At 35.7% G+C, this 21,617-nt stretch overlaps 1 protein-coding gene across 2 annotated transcripts; it reads left to right on the top strand.

Annotated features, from left to right (window-relative positions):
* The first annotated feature begins 16,782 nt into the window (after nucleotides 1-16,782).
* Nucleotides 16,783-20,863, top strand: LOC311285824 (CD209 antigen-like protein C). 2 transcript variants are annotated; one of them, XM_084401629.1, is made up of 6 exons: nucleotides 16,783-16,944; nucleotides 17,053-17,123; nucleotides 19,504-19,782; nucleotides 19,859-19,971; nucleotides 20,042-20,145; nucleotides 20,405-20,863. In XM_084401629.1, exons 2-6 carry the CDS (start codon nucleotides 17,117-17,119, stop codon nucleotides 20,541-20,543), a joined length of 642 nt encoding a protein of 213 aa, XP_084257755.1. In that variant the 5' UTR covers nucleotides 16,783-16,944; nucleotides 17,053-17,116; the 3' UTR covers nucleotides 20,544-20,863. The 2 variants fall into 2 exon arrangements, with proteins under 2 accessions (XP_084257755.1, XP_084257754.1); XM_084401628.1 differs by having other exon boundaries at nucleotides 16,900-17,123.
* Nucleotides 20,864-21,617: the final 754 nt, after the last annotated feature.

Here is a 21,617-nt window from a genome sequence, read left to right as displayed (position 1 = left end):
CACAAATAAAGACTTGCAGTCCAACTTAAAAAACTCCCTGCAGACTCATACTACTGTGTTTGTGTACTGTACATTCAACCACATGTTATCAGCTTCAAAAGCCAACAAGAGGAATCTATGAACACTCAAATAAACTCAAACACCCTTAAACAGGCCAAACTGGACCTTTGTATTGATGATGCTGGAAACAGCAGAAAGTGCCTGAATCTGATGTTTCTGTTCCTCTCTGATCACTTCAGTCTGATAAACCTGCTCTCTGCTGCCCCTGCTGGACTGGAGCAAATATAGCCATAGTGCAATAAAGCAGAAACAAAAATGAAATATGAAATAAAAACAAAAACAAAAATACAGTTTACTATAGTGATAATGGTTATGACCATTTTATTCAAAGTGAAAGCAATACAACTCAAAAGCAGTTTCACAGACACTCAATATCAGAATAACTGGGAGAATCTAGATGACTTTAAACTTCTATATTTTACTGTGATTTTCACCTCAGCGCTTCAGACAGCAAATGAGACGCATGATAACAGCCAGAAGAAGGTTATGTTGGCATAGATCTGCTTGTGATGGAGAAAAGTGTGCCACACTAGTACCAGATTACCCAGTTTACCCCGCTGATGTTTATTATAGTGACACTTTTTTTGTTGTTGACAGTTTTATATTTTTCTACCATGAATTTCCATTTATGGTTTTGTATGTTACAAAATAGCCTAGAATAAAATGAAATTGATATCATGAAAGCAGTTCATAATTATAGCAGACTGTTTTAAAGACAGGAATCTTAATCAAAAATCAATAAAAAAGACTGATGATTCCATAAAATAATACAATTAAAAACATTAGAAGACGGGATGAACCCTACACTGTAAAAAATTGCTGTAAAAAAACAGCCAAATTTTACAGTAACATGCTGTTTTCCATTCCAGAGAAAAAGCATTCTGGGTGATATTTGTCGTTTTCGAGAAAGTAGCCTACAGGAATATACTGTAAATTAACAGTGCTCAAAGTTGACAATCAGAGGCTGTGTTCCAAATCATACCCTATACCCTCATTCACTATTCCCTAGTTCACTAATATAGTCCACTTAATTGAGTGAGTCGTTTCATAGTTGATTCAGTTAATTTTCGAAGTTATTGATGAACACCTGCTGTTAACAAGCAGAATCACTGAAGGAAAGAGGAACAAGAAGAACAGAAAAAAAAGATGAAATCAACTGAAGATAAAATACATAAAATCTTAGCAAAAGATCTCAGCAGAGGAGGATTAAACAACCCCACAAACAGCATTACCAGCTTGGTCAATTTAAAGCAGTCGGTTTCTGCAAGTGAAATTAGTAAACTCGAGTTTTACTTTAGTGCATTTTTATAGTAACATGCTGTAGATTACAGTAAAGAACTGTACAATTAACAGTAAATTACTGTAAAAAAAAAACCTGGTAAGGTCTAACAGTGTATATAATAACTGTTTCAAGTGTGTATAAAAACATCTGAACAAATTTTCTCTAAATGTGGAGAGGTTGTGAGCAAAAACAGAAACAGGCTCAGTCCAAATAGTGTGGAAAAAAATATTGTTCCTTTAATAAAAATTGAGTGTTCCCAATCCCACATACCCCCTGGCCATAGTTACACAAGCACACCCAACTTGTGCCATATTTTCCCAGCACATCCTCTGTTTCCCCACAATACACAAATTCATCAATCTTTATTTGTAAAATGAATGATATCCCATTCTTAGTATACATGTGCACTGTGTGTGTGCTCTAGATTTACTATACTCGTCTTAAAGCCTTCCGTCCACTATCTAGCCGTGGTAATTTAGATGCAGCCTTGGCACTTCACCAGGCGAGGGCGCTATTACTGAAGCTTTGAGCAATGAACCCATTTTCAAAACAATTCTTCTAAGTGGTTCAGTGCTTCAGCAAAGCTTCATTTGCCCATCACTAGTTTAAGGGTCAAGATCCCAACTAAAGCAAATACTGATCACCATAATGGTGTCTGAAAGTTTAAGCTTTTCTCCTTCAGTGATTCTGCTTGTTAACATCAGGTGTCTTCAATAATGCTCAATCATCACTCAATCAATCACTTAATTAGCTCATTAACTTTAACACTCTTCAGTTTTCATTTAACACCCTGTAGTGTGGACACATATGTACACAGAGGAGTGTTAATTTAACATTGGGGATTTTGCTGTGTACAGGTAAGGGCAAAATAAAGTTCTAGCATATTAAAGTTGTTTCAGCAATATTTTAACACTTTAACACTCTTGAGAGTGGAGTTAAATAAACAAAAAAATCATATGAATTTCATTTTTAAATTTTTAATTGTAATTCTGACTCCAAGACTACTTTATTCTGACTCCAAATTTAAGTGACTCTTTGTTTTTACAAATTGTCTATCTTAACAGCTGGTTCTCAGATTAGTTGTGATTTAATTTAGACCATGGATTATTCTGGATATCCCATAATTTCAAATATTCTTTCATTAAGGACCCGGTATCGCTTTGAGACCGCACATCATGAATGTGAGCTCACAGACACAAACTAGCCAGTTCTGAAATAGTCAGAGGGTGCAGTGCAACTATTTTACCCTAAGCGGCCGCTCACTGCTGACTCACAACAAAAGGTGTCATTTTTTAATAGTCGCAAGATGCGACGTGCTAAGTCAGTGATAGAAATCAGAAGGTCTCCTTAATGGTCTCCTTGCTCCATTCATTAGTGCCTTCAGTGTGATCTATCCTAGAAGAGATTTGTGGAAACACCAGACTACACATTAATGATTTCAGAATAATTCAGAATAAATCAAGGTTTAGCATTTATTCTTTGTCCTGGGTTCCAGGATAGTAATAAACTCACAACATCCAGTTACTCATGATGTGAATTAGGTTGATCTGGGACACCAAACCTCAGATGTGTTCATGACTGTTATTCTGATATTGAGTGTCTGTGAAACTGCTTTTGAGTTGTAATGCTTTCACTTTGAATAAAATGGTCAATAACCATTATTATTAAAGTAAACTGTATTTTTGTTTTTATTCTATATTTCATTCTTGTGTATCTGTTTATTGCACTTAAAGCTCGTCCCATGTTCTGTATAATTTTTTCATCATATTCATAAATTCATATTCAAGTTTGTCATTTCTCTTAACCCATCTGTAATGATAAAACACTCAGTTCCCCGAACTAACACTAACACTCTTTAGAGTGGGTCCAGATGTTCTCTGAGCAGAGTTAATTTAACCCCTGGGGATTTTGCTGTGCATGGTGGAAACTAGATGAGACAAAAAATGTACAGGTCTTAGAATAAACTAGTCAAAAATGTCACTTCTATCGTTTACGGTCTGTATTATTATTTTAAAGACTTCTTTAAAGTCAATGAGTTTCACTTTTCAAACATTTAAATACAAATTGCCCTCAAAATCTATAAAATCTGAACTGCCTGTAGCATCATTTATTTTACCTTTAAAATCTCTGTGTCTATGATTTTCAACTGAAACGTGCTTTACTATGAATAGCTTATTATCACTTACGACACAGGCTCAGCAGAGTTTAGCTGACTTTGAATGAGAGAGAGACTCAGAGGCATTCAGGACTGGTACACTGCATTTTCATAAACTTTTAACATAGTTGTATTCTACTATCTTTTAACTGTAGCCGAAGTTAAGACATCTTTGCCAGAAATTACACACGTCGTTTTTAATTTCTAAATAATTTTGGACTATCTTGTAGAATTTTCTTCATTGTTACAAATTATTTTGAGTTTATTACTTTTTTCTCAAATAATGTTAATATTCCAAAAGTGAGAAAAACAAACAGTAAAAGCAGTTTATTAATTGCTTAGCCACTTGTTATTATAACAAACCTGTTGATCTGCTTTATCAATGCAGAAATGTTCTCCATAAACAACTGCAACTGCTGATAAAGCACCACATTAAGTAAAAGGCAAGGGTCAAGAGCCCAACGAAAGCAAAAACACTGATCTCCATAATGGTGACCTCAAACCAAACATTTTCAATAAGACATCAACATCTAAACCTCTGTTAATTCTCAAAAGATCTTCTGTAGACGTGACAGAAATAAAGTCAGTCTGGTTAGTAATAGGCTAAGTGAAGCTGGTAATGCTGTTTGTGGAGTTGTTTAATCAGATCTTGAGAGAGTTAATGTCTTTTATCTTCAGTTCATCTAAAGCTGTGTCTGAAGAAAGTTGTTTGTTAAAGTTTTATAAAGTTGTTAAAGTTTGTGTTCTTTCTTATTACGCTTTCTTTCAGTGCTTGCTCACAGCGGGTGTTTTAATGATTGAAAGAATGTTTCAGGAACATCACACTAACCTTTCAATAACATTCTATTAACATTCAGGAAACATTTTTATGTTCTTTGAATGTTACAAATAAACGTTCCTAGATTGTTGAATTTTAAATCAAAATTATAATGAAATTTAAGAAATAATGTTTAAGGAACATTATATCTTTTGAAAAACGTTCCTCTAATGTCAAGAAAACTGGAAATTTTTTATGTTCCCGGAACCAACGCTGAATATTTAGAGAACGTTCTCATAACAAAAATCTGTTAGCTGTTAAATTCTGTAATTATTGCACATTAACACTGGTGGATTCGTGTCAGCCTCAATTACATCAGCCGACACCTGGCCTATAGTTTGATCATTGTGAGCTTGTAAACGGCTCCAACTTACTCATTCCATTGAAGCAAAGGGTCTCATTCATGAAACATTCGTAAATATACGAGTAAATATGTGAGTGATTTGCGCGTAAAGAGACCTTCCCGAAAACTCTTCTCCTGATTCACAAATACTTCGTAAACGTCAGATGTGATAGTGAAATGTGTGTGTGTGTGTGTGTGTGTGTGTGTGTGTTAATGAATTCCAATCAGTCGTAAATGGGCGTGCACGCTCATTCTCAATTACCATAAATCCCGCCCATTAAATCCGACTGACAACTATATATGGGCATCATATTATGACACCAAACGAAGGATTTCAACATGTCTTCTCAAAAGCGAATGAAAAAGAGAAATTTCTCATATGCAGAAATTGAAGTTTTATTATCAGAAGTTCATTCAAAACGCCACATTTTATATTCAAGCGTACATAGTGGCGTATCAGGTCCTAAAAAAAAAGGAAGCTTGGCAGCATATTACAGATGCAGTTAATGGAGTTTCATCTGTTAATCGAACAGTCCCAGAAGTGAAAAGAAAATGGTTCGACATGAAGCTTGACTGCAACACTTGTGACTTGCAGACTTGCAGATGCTATTACTGGCTCTCATAATAAAAGTAAAAAGAAAAACCGTATGTAATTACTATATATAATATTTTTTCAAAATGCTGTGTAAATATGTACCCGATTAAGGTGAATTAAAATGCAGCCTTATTAATGAGCAAAACGTTCGGATGTTAAACGCACTATTTACGCGTGGCTGGGAGCAGGTGTAGATTTCTTTCGTACCAACTAACATTTGGAAAATACGAACATTTTAATGAATCCGAAAATTTACGCCAGAACCACTTTACACACGATTTACACAAAAATTCGTTCTGCTCGTGTTTCATGAATGAGACCCAGTGTGTCAATTAGGAATGTAAACAGAGTCACTGATAAGCAGTTCTCTGTATTGTTTTGACAGTCCACAAAGTGACCGATTCAGTCACAATAGCTGAATCATGTTTATCATTTATCATTATCATTGGCAACACATTAATTTTTATTAGCTGCACGGAAACACTGAACATGAGGTTTCAACAAAGTTTCTGTTTAACTTGAGTCACACTTTTCCAGGGAAATGATCCCGACCCAGAATTTCCTTTGCTTGCTTTTTGTAAAGCAAAGCTATTCATAAATAGTTCCATACATTATATCAGAAATTTAATTTTTGGCGCACAGCAAAAACTCCTGGGAGTTTATTTGAGACCACACTCAAGAGTGTTAAAGTATTAAAATAAGAGTGTTAAATGAACAATGAAGCAGTTAATGAGATTATTAAGTGATTAATATGGAAGTAAAATAATGGCAAATGTTTTTGAAACAAAAAAGCCTGTTGAATTGCACTACTTGAAAAAAATAGGCATTGCATTAACCATGCACTCTTAGAAAGAATGTGGTAAAAATGACACAACCTGTGTTAAATTTTGACACATCCGTGGGTGAGCTCCAGGACTACTAGTTTTGTGTTAATTTTAACTCATTCACTGTGTAAGTCATTTTAACACACAAATTGTGTCATTTAAAAAAATAAAAGCGAAAGGGCCAGATGCTAAAATATTAACCATTTAATCAATAGTCGAGTACAGAATGCATGTGCACACAAAGTACAACACAATGTTTCAAGCTCAATGACTGACAGACTCACTGTACTGGACATTATTCAGTTATTCACGCTTCAACCCCTAATTGATAATGCTGCTTTTGACAAAAGTTCATGAAGAGATAACAGTTAACAGAGTTTGCACTTTGAGTGTCGGCACTCAAAATGATGAGTTGAAAACAACACAACCTGTAAAAAAGAGTTGTTAAAAATTACACATGTTGTGTAGATTTTAACACATGTAGTGTATGTGCTCAGGGACAACACATGTTGTGTAGATTTTAACACATGTAGTGTGTGTGCTCAAGGACAACACATGTTGTGTAGATTTTAACACATGTAGTGTGTGTGCTCAGGGACAACACATGTTGTGTCAAATTTAACACACAACCTGTGTCGATTCTTAACTAGGACTACACATTTTGTATAGAGGGTTTTCACGACGCGTCATCAATCCGGAAGTCGGCCATTTTGGAGGTACTGAACGTAAACAGTGCCATTGAACTGAACGGACTTGCAAATTTGGCTGATTATTGCTTCTGAAAATGGTCAAGTTTTGGTCTGTACTCATCGGTCGCACCGAGAAAAAACATTTCTAGTTCTATAGACTGCCGAAAGTTAAAGAGAAGAGTGCAAAAAACTGATGAAAGATGGCGTTTGTGGTTGAGAGAGGCACAGCATCAGCCACATGTGTAAATGAAGCGTTAACTATGGCTAAAATTTTGACGTATAATAGTTAACTATGGGTACATACACACTGTCAATCCGATTATCTTTGTATCCGATTGGAATATGATCTAAAATGATGTCCACACTCCACACTGTATTGCAACTGTTCAGAACCGATTTGTGTGTCCACGCAGCTCTTTGACAATACGGCAATGATGTTGCGTTGATGGAGAGGTTTGCATTTGCAATATAAATGTTTTCTTATTTAAATTTTACAATATGGAAATGTATAGCCGCTGCGCTGGACTACTGCGTCTTGAGCTGCAGAACTGTAGGAGGCTGGTAGGTTACTGTATGCACAACTCTTTTTCATCCGCGCCGGTTTCAAAATACTTTTCAAAAATAATAATTTTCTGCTTGTCCTGCACTTTGCAACAACACAACCTTGTTTCGGCAGCGACTTTCAGCATGTTCCCTATAACAACGTCTGATGTTTATATTTTACGTGGCGTGAGAAAGTCACATAAACCACGAGAAAGAGCGTTCAGACTGGTGGATTTCCTGATATGTGATTTGAATAGGATATTAAACCACATATGGATAGCTTGAAACTGATTTCATGTGTTTTTTTTGGACTGACAATCTGAACGTAGCCAATGTCGGGATACGAAAAAGTAGTAAGGACTAGAGAAGCTAGCTCGTTCAGATCTTCACCACATATTACCTTAAGTTTGTCAAAATTTTGAGCTCTTTCCTGCTTACCAAGTCCTTCTCTATATGATTTCGCAGCTTCCATGTGTTTTTCCCGTGGTTTAGACATCAGAAATTAGTGTAACAATGTGTTCAATAGTACATAAACAGTGCAATCCATGCCGTTGTTTACATCCGAGTACCTCCAATATGGCCGCGCATCCGGGTAACTGACCAAATCGTGACGTAGGTGAAAACCCTCTATTACCTTTAACACAACTAATGTGTTATTCCTCTTACACAGAAGTGTGTTGAAACCTTTTACACACTAATGTGTTATAGTTACACAACTTGTGTCAGATATGTGTCACATGTGACTGTAGTCTGTGTATTTGCCAGAGTTACTTCCTGTGTTTTTACTAGAGCCCGACCGATATATCGGCGGGCCGATATTATCGGCCAATATTAGGCATTTTCCTAACTATCGGTATCGGCATTTATAATGGCCGATAAATTAATATTAAAAAAAATGCAGCGTGCAGTGATTTATGTAAGGATGGCGCTGCCAATAAAGCACCTAAAAGCTGTCACAAAGAACTGGCAAAAGTGGCAAAAAAAATAACGGCCGCATCCGGTGTAGACACAGTGTTAAAGGGGGGGTGAAACACTCATTTTCAGTCAATCTCATGTTAATCTTGAGTACCTATAAAGTAGTATTGCATCCTTCAAATCTTCAAAAAGTCTTTAGTTTTATTATATTTATAAAAGAAAGATAGGCTGTACCGAGTCTTTCCGGAAAAAAAACGAGCGGCTGGAGGTGTGCCGTGTGGGCGAAGCTAAAGCTGTGCTAACGCGCCGAGCTAACAACACTCAGACATTTGAAGCAGTTTTACTCACCGCCCGGTTCCAACGCACGACCGCGAACCTTTATCATTGTGACTGCTCGATCCTTAAGCATTAGACGATCTGCAAATCCGTCGATCTGGGCTTTGTTTATAAAACAATCATCGTCGAAATGCAGGGAACAAACAAGAACACTTGCACAACTCCGTTGATGCTCTGAAAAAAAAAAAAACTCCATCCACTGGTCCCTTAACGCTGGGTTCTTTGGGAATCTGTGCAGGGTTGTCTTGCCCTGGCAACCAAAAACACTCTTCTTTGGTGACATTGACTTCCCTAAAGCCGAGCAGAGCGCTTTGATGGCGTACTGCTTTGGCTCTCTTCTCTCTCTGGTCTACGGATGCGCGCACGCGCCCGCGCCCGCGCCTTTGACCCATATAAGGAAATTACGCCCCAGCTGACGTCACACAGACCCATACTCGAAAAAAACTTTTGAAACTTGTGACAAACTGGAAGGACAATTTTTGGCACAGAAATACTCCTTCAAACGTACAATTTAATTTTTGAAACTTTGTCCATGTTTAGCATGGGAATCCAACTCTTTAACAGTGTAAAAAACTCAGTATGCATGAAATAGCACCCCCCCCCCCCCCTTTAAAGCTCATTCTGCTACGTTACATCATCAAGCAATATTCCAATAATTTATGTAATTATGACACTTTATATAGGGCCATTTTGCATTAAGAGTAGCCTAGTTTCACGTTTAGTACATTTAGTACACGTTAGTGAAGATTATGCAACAGTATTTAGAATATAATATAATATAAAATGCAATGCAAACTAGTTTGGTTACAGCTCAAATTCTCATTCTATCATTCACCCTGCCTCCATTACATATCTTTGTCACACAAGTGTTTGATCACCACATTTGAGTGATCATTGCAAAACGTTTATATATTTATACTGTTTATTTTGTTTGATTGTTACCATTGTTGAGATTCATATGCTATTTCTTGATGTCTGTGTGCGTCTAAGTAATGCCATAGATGACAGGGTTTTGTGCACTAAATAGTTATTAAAAGCCAAGTACATTATTTGATAAACAACACTTCTAGATATGCTGTAGAATCAAATTACTTCTGTCATGAATAAAACCGCTTTTAAACCACAAGTCCCATATAATCAAAGCATTAGACACTGAACATGATCAGGGATTCAGGCAATTACATGATGATTTCATCAATAAACAGCCAAAATCTCCTGATCTCAGTTTCTCATGGCTTTTTTAGCTACAACAGTTGTGTTTTATTAACACACAATTAAAGCAGTCAGAGAAAATTTTATATTAAAGAGTGAAGGGTCAAGAGCACAACTAAAGCAAACGCTAACCACCATCATGGTGACTTTAAAATACAAAATATGATTTCATTAAACTGGAAATTAAATAAAGTAAATCTGGTTAGTTTTAAGTGAAGCTGGTAATAAGTGTACGGCCATGCGTTTCACCTTTTTGTTTGGCAAAATGACATCAGCAGAGGTCAAACTCTTGACGTCAAATTGACATCAACACTTTGACGTCAATATGACTTTCATTTTTGACCTATTTCTTGACGTAATTTTGACATCAAGATGCCTGCCGGGAAGCTGGAAGAAATTATTTTAAATATTATATAATTGTATATATTATACTGTATTAATAGTCTTTCTAGTTACATTAAGGCTACATGTATTAAAGCAGAGTGCTCTGGGTAATATTTTAATAATTTAAATGTCTGGCATCGAGCCACAGTGCTTCAAGTGGGAGCCCCCTACCCCTGTTATCAAGGCATCAAAATGTGCAACAAACACTTACAACACAAAACACATTTCATAAGCTGGAGTGTGTACTCTTGTGTACACACACACACACACACACACACCTTAATACTCTAATATGTCATTTGTTCACAATGTCCCACCACACAATAAACCATTATACCATTTCGACTAGACACATTCAAAATGCAAAAAGATTTGTTTTTCCAAACTGTTTGGAGCAGTTTGTTATATTTTTGTAATTTTTGTATATTTGTAATTTAGAAATATAACATTAAAGAGTATATTTGATGTGATGAATTGCTCTGACATGTATCAGATTTACCAATTGTTATAATTTCAATTTGTGCTGGTTAATTATGAACAATGGTTAAAATTGGGGGGGTAGGGGCGGGGCTCCATTAGGGCTCCTCCCCTAACTGCATGTGATCTCACTCCAAGCTTTTGATAAAACTTGAGAACCCTGCTTTATAAAAAACAGACAGGACGGCCAGGACAGGACGTGAAAACAGTCCTGGGAAAACAGGATGTTTGGTCACCCTAATAAAGAGTTTGTTTGACCATTTGGATGGTTTAGACATCATGAATCTACATAGACAAGCTCTTATTGAGAATTAACAGAGGTTTAGATGTTGATGTTTCACTGAATGTTTTATTTGAAGTCACCAGAATCGTGATTAATGGCTCCTTTATTTGAGCTCTTGACCCTTTATTCTTCTTTTAGTTTTTCTCTGGCTGCTGAAAATATGATCAAATGTTTCTTGATGATGTCATAATCAGCAAGTCCTGATCTGATCAAGTTTTTGAGTATATGGATGGTTCGCATTTAATTTATTTATGTGTTGTTAGTTATAACAATCTTGTGACACTACATCATGTTGTCCTGCAGTGCAGAATAAAAAATTAAATAAAAATGTTTTCTGAAAATGTTAATCTACAGCAGAAACTAGTCAAACACAGACATCAAGAATCAGCGTATGAATCTCAACAATGGTGACAAACAAAAAGCTTCATGCCGCAATGCATGCTGGGAGTCATGGATGAGATTTGTACTATGGTGGCACCCAGCATGCATTGCGGCATGAAGCTTTATGTTTGTCACCATTGTTGAGATTCATGTGCTGATTCTTGATGTCGGTTTGATACCATAGCCTGTAAGGTTTTGTACGAACTGTGTATTAAAAAATATTAATTTTAAGTTAATTGCAATATGCTAATCTTTTTAAAAAAACATCTTTAATATATTATACTCATCTTTCAAATATCAAACTCTTGCTGAGCTTAACAATCTTACATGTTCATGATGATAATATTATCATCTGAGCATATTTTTTTCATGATTATGTCTGCTGTTTCAAATGTGTTAAAATAAATACAGATTTACAGCAATCAGAGAAAACTAATATTAAAGAGTCAAGGGTCAAGAGCCCAAATAAAGCTGACACTGATCACGATTCTGGTGACTTTAAATGAAACATTCAATGAATCGTCAACACCAAAACCTGTTAATTCTCAATAAGAGCTTCTGTAGAGTCTGACAGAAATAAAGTTAATCTGGTTATTAATAACACGTGAAAGCAGCATTTGAAAAAGACATTGAAAAAGAGGCATGATGTGATTGGCTGCCAAAAAACACCCGTTAATCTTTAAGTTTTCATGAATTAAGATTTAATTTATTTATTTGAATGTATTGCTTTATTTATTTTAGAGCATGTTATGGGATACCATATAAAATATACCTATAATTTTTTCATAAACACAAACTCTCCTCCACCCAGTGCTATTCTATCCAGAGTTACATTTTAACACACATTGTGTGTTAAAAATATACACAACATGTGTCAAAATACCATCAACACATGATGTGTGTTGTTTTTTAACACATCTCTTTTTAGAGTGTGCTTGCATTTTAATGCATTGTATTTTTAGGGCTTGCATTTTTATGGGCTGAAATTCAACATGGTTGAATATTTAAGCTGTGAATATTTCAATTAAAAACATTTATTAAAAATTCAATAATCCATATTCACCTTTCATATTTCACTTCCAAAATATTCAAACTGTTAAAAAATACAACCTATAATATTCAACAGGCATTTTTCGGTCCATTTTATTTCGCTTTGCAAATTCTCATTATTAAATTTTTAATAATGAAAATGTGTTTGAAATGTTTTTAATTGAAATATTCACAGCTTAAATATTCAACCATGTTTCAAAAACATTTGGCATTATTTTACTTCCATAGATTAATTGAGTGAAGATTGACCATTACTGAAGATTATATATATTGTGGAAGAAATTTAATATGTTCTATATTATGTTTGCATTTTCTTATATTCATAGAATCTTAGAAATATGATGATAATCAGATGAATGTAGTGTTGATGCATACCCTTATGAAAATACGCATGTGTACGTCCTTGTATATGACCTGACAAAAGTTAATGTGACTGAATGTATGACCAAGACAGAGAGTCTCCATTCAAGGGTTTAATATGATTAAATATGATAGACAAATCTAAACAATGTGTTAGTTATGGCTAAGATGTATCTTGATTTTGCCTCAGGAAAATAACCTTGGGGGAGGAACAACTTAAAGAATGAAGGATACCCCCCACTCTGCAGGCACTTTGTAATGACTGTATGACTGCTGACCTTTCCTTGCAAGGGAATAAATCATTGTTAAGGACAATTGATACCTGTTTATCTCTTATTCAGTATTAGAAAATTGTTTGCCACCATAATTTGGCGTTGTCGGCAGGATTCCTTGGATGTGCCTCATGGACCCGAGAGCGGACGGTGACTGATCATCCTGGACTGCAGGTCCAGCCCTACCTAGCAAACTTGAGAGAGAGGGGCCGACCACAGGGGCCCAAGAGAGACACCACTGGAATCAAAAGAACTGAAGTGGCGTAAGCTGTGACTGGTAAGAGACAGAGTCTAAATTGTTGAAAAGGGATGAACTCATGATGGTCAATGGAACACTGTGGTGGACTAGTACAGATTGCTAGTCCAGACTAGTACAGTTTATTAGTCTGGTGGGTTCAGTTAATCCACTCAGGGACTAAGGATCTGTTTGATCAAATTTGTGAGTAAGTTCTCACTGGCGTGAGAATGAGTGCTCGCCTTTTTTCAACTGAGGTGAAAATTGATGTCTAGAGTTATATAGGGGCACCAAAAAAAAAACGGAAAAAAGGGACCATCATGGAGAAATCTCAGAGTAAACTGCGCAAAAAAAGGTCAATATGATAAACCGGTGTTTGGTCTAATGTAAAAAGGCTATGGGGAAAAATGTTTGAACACTGTAAAAAAAAATCCTAATTTTACAGAAAATAACTGTGATTTTTTTACGATCATTTTCTTTCATTTTAAATTGTACTCAAAACACTGTAAAATTACAAAAAATATCTGTAAAATAAAAATTCAGCTGTTATTTTAGGTATTGTGACATTAATGACAAATTACAGTAATTCACACTTTTTATACAGAACATTTGTTGTATTTTTCATACAGTATTTTTTCTGTTTTCTTAAATTACATAAAAATGTATGTAAAATTACAAATATAATCTGTAATTTAACAGAAAGAAAACAGTTAAATGATAAAATGGTCAAATGACTGTCAGCTCCCCAAAAAACTGTAAAACATCCTAAATTAAATAAACTGAAAAACACTGTTATTTTACAGGTATTTCCTGAATAATCACGATCAAATACCTTCATTGTAAAAAAAATCGTAAAAAAAGGGTCAAATGACTGGCAGCTGTGGCTGCCAAACAAAAACCTTAAAATTAAAGTCAAATATGGTAATTTAAATAAACCGAAAAAGCACTGTTATTTCACAGGTATTTCCTGCATTATTATGGTCAAATACCTTCATTGTAAGAAAATCGTAAAAAAAGGGTCAAATGACCGGCAGCTGCGGCTGCCAAACAAAAACCCTAAAATTAAAGTAAAATATGCTAATTTAAATAAATTGTAAAAAACTTTAAAATAAATTTGATGTCACCATGATTGAGATCAGTGTCTGCTTTAGTTGGGCTCATGACTTCAATTTTTAACTGACGTTTTTCTTTGGCTGCTTTAACTGTGTATTTGATGCACAATTGTTATAGCAATAAATGCTGGAGAAAATTTCAGATGATTTTGGTCATTCTTTGATGATGTCATCATATGTTGGCTTGATTCTCTGATATGACAGTCAAAAATATGAATATATTAGCTTAGATTACATGTAGATGGACTTTAGCTTTATACAAAGTCTATAATGTCATAATTTCTCACATGCATATCATTTTTTAAAATCGTAATAATTCAGGAAATAGCTGTAAAATAACAGTGTTTTTCTGTAAAACATTTAAGGAAAATTTCTGTAAAAGTTTTTTGCACTTCTAAAATAGGATATTTTACTTTATTTTTACGGTTTTTGTTTGACAGCCGCAGCTGACAGCTTTAAAATAAATTTGATATCACCATGATTGAGATCAGTGTCTGCTTTAGTTGGGCTCATGACCCGTGAGTTTTTAACATTAGTTTTCTCTGGCTGCTTTAACTGTGTATTTAATACACATTTGTTATAGCAATAAATGCAGGAGAAATATCAGATGATCTTGATCATTCATCAGTGATGTTACAGTCATCGTGATGATCTGATTCACTGATATGACAGCCAAATCTCTGAATATATTAGTTTAGATTACATAATATGTAGATTGTATTTAGCTTTATACAAAGTCTATAATATCATAATTTCTCACATGATCCTTGGCAACAATATTGTAATAATCTGAAATTTAAAAAGATATGTATTATATGGAAAAAGTTTTGAGCTGGTTAATTCTTTTTTTTTTTTTTTTTGTAGTATAGACATCAAGAATCAACATAGGAATCTCAACAATGGTGACAACCAACAAAGCCTTTTTGAATAATTCAGGAAATAGCTGTAAAAAAACACTGTTTTTCCGTAAAACATTTAAGGAAAATTTCTGTAAAAGTTTTTTGCACTTAATTTAAATTAGGATATTTTACTTTATTTTTACGGTTTTTGTTTGGCAGCCGCAGCTGACAGTCAATGATTTTTACGATTTTATTTTTTACAGTGAAGGGTATTGAAGAATTAATAAAATACCATGAGTTCCCTCCAAAGGGAACATTGAGTGTCACTAGGCTGACAGCGGTGCAAGAGTCGGTAAAGGAGGGAACGGAACAAAAGGGGTGTTTTATGAGACGTGTGTGTGTGGATTGTAATAAAACAATCATGTGCTGGATGTGGGAGGCAGAGGTGAGAGATAGAAAAAGAATGCAATGTGAACTAGCATATAGGGCAGTAGGGCCTGATGAGAAAAAAAATCTAACGATGAGAAAAAACTCACTGCACCAACACCTTTCAACCCTTTCAAATCCTTTCAACCCTTTTTCTGTTTTATCTGTTTTAACACCACCACCCTATCTGTATCCTGTGGCTGAGCTGTAAGTGCTGAGATTGGATCCAGAACTCGACTGCTCTCCTCCAAGGCCACAAGCGCAAGCCCAAGGGGGTTGTGTTTCCAACAAGAATCGACACAACAAAGGTAACAAACTGCAGCCAGGGCAAAGAGAAGTCTGTCCAGGACTATTATGTTCGACTATATGATGTTTACAGCAAATACAGCAGCATAGAGGAACCTCAAGAAAGGGGCGACAAACCAGGACTCTGGGAGAGTCATTTGACAGGCAGTTTCCTGAACGGACTGAGACCAGAGATCACATATGAAGTGAAATGAGTTCAGTGATTCAGGTCAAATGATTGTGAAATAATGATTATGTTAAAACACAACCAACACCATCAGATCACCTTTTCTCATTGTTCATCTGGCTGTTATAACTCATGTACAGCAGCCAAACAAAACTTAAAGTTAATAATTTAAGAGTCAAGAGCCCAACTAAAACACACACTGATCACCATAATGGTGACTTTAATTATGGTTTTCTCCTTCAGTGATTCTGCTTGTTAACACCAGGTGTCTTCAATGTTGGCAATAAAAGATATTTTGTAAATTTTACTCATTTTAAATGGTTAACTTTTAAGGAATTAATTTGATTAATTATTACTCAATTCTAATTTGTTACATTTAATTAATAATATTGCTTGTAATCTGTTGCCTCAATTTTATTGATTAGATATCAATAAAATCAATGTATTCTTTTTTACAGTGTAAGACTGTGGCTGAAATTACTCCATATTTAATATACACACATTTTTTGGCTCAGATAAGGTCCAGTTCTGGTTTATTTCTTTACTCTTGGCTGACATGTGGCATTGCTATGCAGAGGAGTAAAGTCCAGGTTCAAAAAGTAAAAGTCCTCCTCAGTATTTTGTTCCACTCACTGACTGAGTTTATGGGTGGAATAAACATATGGCAGGACTTTTACTTTCTGACCCCTGGATTACCCACCTCTGGCTCTGAGCAGTGTTGATTTAACACTGGGTATTTTGCTGTGTAGAAACGTCACAGTACTGTGTGGGGGTTTCCTGGTTACAGATTTCCAAAGAATATTTTTTTCTGGTTTTGGGGAAAGGAGCCATTAATAACAGATAGTTGGAGAGACACCACCCAAAAAGGAGAACAAAATTCTTGTAAGTTTTCAATCTTGAACACACTTCATCTGTGAACACATAGACTACTGTATTGTAAGACTGTGAGTTAGAGCAAATAATGAAATCAGGCAGGTATATTGTAAACAGAGTTACTGAAGGCACAACTGGACCACAAACAGAGAGTCTCTGGCAGGATGAGGAAAAAGCTCCAATGTGCAGTAAGTAGAAATTTTATTCTGACGTAGAGATGGAGTTGGTAATGGAGCAATAAAGTTACAAAATTTTTTAATCATTCTGTTTTTACATTGTAAAATTCAACAGTTGTTCTAATTAACTAACACTTTTTAGTTAACTTTACTTAATCTCTTAATTGTAAAAATCTTCTGTACTATTCACATGCTTTGCATTGGTTATTCAGAAAACCCAAGTTAAGATTAATTGATTGGTTTGAGTTACGTTTTGTCAAGCAAAAATAAAAAATGTTTAATTTTTTTTAAATGAATATAAAGTTATAAAGACAATAAAAAGACACCAGAGATGGTATTGTTAATGGTGTCACTAATGTTTGAGGAAGTGTCACATGCAAGTTCAAATATTTTTTCTTAGAACAATATGTCAATGTTTCTGCTTTTATATAGTGCTGGGCAGATCAAGGCTTCGTAGATCACTGAAACAGTTAAAGCAAATGTGCCGAGGCTTCGAAACAATCCGACACCCCGTCTCCAGGGTGACCTCTAGTGGTCAGAACAGTGTAAATGCAACAAAAATCCGGGCCAAGCATGCATAAAAATACATTTGACAAATCTATTGCAAAAAAATGTTTTAAGTAAAATCTCTGTCGAATGCAATTATCTAATCAACTAATAAGATTATCAAGTGTCTACATGTTATTTTATCAATTGTCAGTTTTTTTTTCTTTTTTTTTTTCTATGAATGGCTCAGCTAACAGTCCAATAAGACACTATTAACTACCATCATTCATTTTAATTATACTAATGTCTGATTAAAACAAATGTATAAAATCAGAGATCAGGTAAAACCCACAGACACTTGTTCATTGGTTCTTAGATACTCCTCATAATTCATCGGTTGACAGAAATCATCGCCCCCCAGCGGTGAACCACTTAAATTCTGAAGTGTTTCGAAACAATTATGATGTAATGACGCCTCGTTTCCTGAAATCATGTGACACTGGCAGTTTGATACACCCTCCGAACCACTGATCCGGAACAAACAATTCGTAAAGGTTTCAAAGCTTCATGAAGCAGTGTTTTGAAACTGCCATTTTATATTTAATGTATTAACACTTATACACAATTTTTTTCCAATATGTTCATCTTTAGATATTTTACTATAAAGCAATGTTTGTCTTGTAACTGTGCGTTCACACCGCCGCCGGCGATAGAGCGGCAAAATTCGCTCTCGCCGCCCTGCCAAGATGCGGGGACGCTCTGACGTAGATCGAATTGCTTGACTGCGTCAGAGAATGTCTAATAAGGGGAGAACTTCCACTCTCAGTAAACTTCCGGCTTCTGAACTGGTTGCAGTTCCACTCTGGCTCCATATGAGGGCGCTCACAGGACGAGTGCAGAATGAATGGAGGTCTATGGCGCTATACCCCTCAAAATCCACTTTTCTCAGGATATAAAGTTTTGTCTAGTAAGTTGAATGTTGTATTCGAAAGGAGATGCAAATAAATTACACATTGCTGGGTGTTAGATTTTTTAGAGTCACTTATTTGCTTTAAAAAGTATTTTAAAATGTCAATGACGTCATACACATCGTACGACCAGAGATACTGCTTTACGGCAATCCTTCAGTCACTCTGGTGCTTTCGCGCTCTGCACTTTCTTTTCTCTCGAGGCATCGACAACACAGCTGACACAGGTAAATACACGTGCTATCAGTCCTTCACTGACCAATCAGCGTTCATTAGCAGAATGCTAGCGTGTTATGGGCAACAACAACTCAACCTGTAAGAAATCGAAAGGACATAAGTACTCGTTCATTCAACTTTCGACCTATAGCCCATGTTGAACTTGCAAAACTTATAATCAAATCTGAGATTTCTTAATGTCAATTGGGTGAAAGAGACAAATTTAGCCGTCTAGCCCCATAGACTCCCATTCATTTTGCACTCATGGGTGATCGCCCCCAGTGGAACTCTGGTGGAACTTCAACCAAAATTCGGTACAATAGGACTTAATAAGGAGTGGCCAGGCTCTCCGTAGACGGGCACTGACTGCGTTCTCTGGAGTCTTCTCAAGCGGAGGACTTCTACATTCCGATTGGTTGCCCCCAGACTGCGTCATAGCTCATTACCATAAAGTTGACCTGACTTCAACTCTTCTCACCGCTCTCGCCGTCCAAGAAGCGCCGCGCCGCCCTCGCCACCGACTCGCATTGAAAATGAATGACTTTTGGCCACTTAGACGCTCTCGCCGATGGCGGTGTGAACGCACAGTAAAAAATAAATAAAAATACTATAAAAGCATATTATCTAAAGACAAAGATTAAAAGGTTGATTTTAATCCTTTTTTGGTAATATTATATGAAAGGTATTAACTGATATGTGTGTGTTTTGTCTCTGTTTGTCAGGAGGACGCAGGTGTTTGGTGTTGATGACAGTGTGTCTCGGGTTCATTTGTGTTCTTCTGCTGGTCTTCATCACACTTCAGCACATCACCATCACAGCAGAGAGAGACCTGCTAAAGAGTTACAAGAACACAGTTGAAGAGTTCAATCACACTATCAACAGCTTACAGGACAAGAACACTGATCTAATGGCTGAAAAAGACCAACTGAAGAACAACTTCAGCTCTTTGAGTCAGAAGAAACTGGAGTTAGAGACTGAACTAAGGGAGTTATCTAAACAAGGTTAGTACAAATGGATTTGTATGTTTATTTGCCCTTTATAACACATATAATGAGCAAAGTGTTTGTTTATTGAAAGGAAATTGCAGTTTTTTCTTCATATCCAATGAGTTGATGAGCTGGTCTGAGAGCAGGAAGTTCTGCAGAGAGCGAGGAGCTGATCTGGCCATTATCAACACTCTAGAGAAGCAGGTGAGTTTGTGTGAGTGTCTGTTAATAAATGAGAGGAATCACACTTATTCCTGTTTATATTCACACACAGAAACTCATATCTTCAGTAGTCAAGGAGAGAGTGTGGATTGGTTTGTCTGACATTGAGACTGAGGGGATCATGAAATGGGTGGCTAATTCAGCACTGAATCAAGGGTAAGTGATAAAACACTCACAGAGAAACAATTCATATTAATTTGTTTAACATAAATAGTTGTCCTTAATTACACAAACACAATCACGACAACAACCACAATAAAAAAAATACAAACTGCATGGATAAATTCTTCTCTCTTTTACTTTTCTGCACTTTAACTTCTGCTCTGCTATTCTGGGGCTGTGAATATTGTTGGCTTCTTTATGATGAATAAAGCTTGTTAAGCTCCTCATTTTTTGTTTTACACATTTTATTCAGGTTTTGGTACCAAGGTGAGCCGAATAACGAAGAAGATGAGGACTGTATTGAAATGATGCCTACAAAAGACCCTGTGAACAACTGGAATGATCAACCCTGCTCTGATACGAGGACATGCATTTGTGAGAAACAAGTTTAATAAAGTCTTGTTGTGCTTTTGCTTCTATTATTTTAGTGAATCATGCTTATTGTGAATGTATTATTTCTGATTGAGGTTTCTGTCTTTTAAAAAAAAACTGCCATCTGATCTTCATGTGAATTTGCTAGAAGGAAATGTAAAATTTTCATTATTTTTTCATTGCTGTAATAAACTCACAACATCCAGTTTCTCACGCTGTGAATGAGGGTGATCTGGGACACCAAACCTCTGATGTGTTCATGACTATTATTCTATTGAGTATCTGTGAAACTGCTTTTGAGTTGTATTGCTTTCACTTTAAATAAAATGATCAATATCAATTATTATTATTATTATTATTATTATTATTATTATTGTAAACTGTATTTTTGTTTTTTAATCATTCTTGTGTATCTATTTATTGCACTATGGCTATATTTGCTCCAGTCCAGCAGGGGCAGCAGAGAGCAGGTTTATCAGACTGAAGTGATCAGAGAGGAACAGAAACATCAGATTCAGGCACTTTCTGCTGTTTCTGCATCATCACTATAGGTCCAGTTTGGCCTGTTTAAGGGTGTTTGAGTTTATTTGAGTGCTCACAGATTCCTCTTGTTGGCTTTTGAAGCGGATAACATGTGGTTGAATGTACAATACACAAACACAGTAGTGTGAGTCTGCAGGGAGTTTATAAGTTGGACTGAAAGTTTTTATTCTTGTCGAAGGCCAGTGTGAAATGAAACCACTTTCTGTACTGTAAAATCCAACAGTGATTCTAACTAACAATTTTTGTTAACTTTACTTAATTTTTTGACTTAATTGTACAAATCTAGCAGAGGTGGAAAGTCCAGGAGTCAGAAAGTAAAAGTCCTGCCATATGTTTATTCCACCCATGAACTCACACAGCAAAAACTCCAGTGTTAAATGAACTCTCCTGGGAGTTTATATGGCTGCAGACTCAAGAGTGTTAAAGTTAATGAGATAATTTAAAGTTCAGTGATTCAGGTCTAATTCTTGTGAAATAATGATTATGTTAAAACACAACCAACACCATCAGATCATCTTTTCTATTTGTTCATCTGGCTGTTATAACTCATG

This window comes from Rutilus rutilus (assembly GCF_951802725.1).
Source record: "Rutilus rutilus genome assembly, chromosome: 2".
NCBI classification, from domain to species: Eukaryota; Metazoa; Chordata; class Actinopteri; order Cypriniformes; family Leuciscidae; genus Rutilus; species Rutilus rutilus.
The sequence above is the reverse complement of the archived record's forward strand: the minus strand, read 5'-3'. Positions and strand labels throughout refer to the sequence as shown.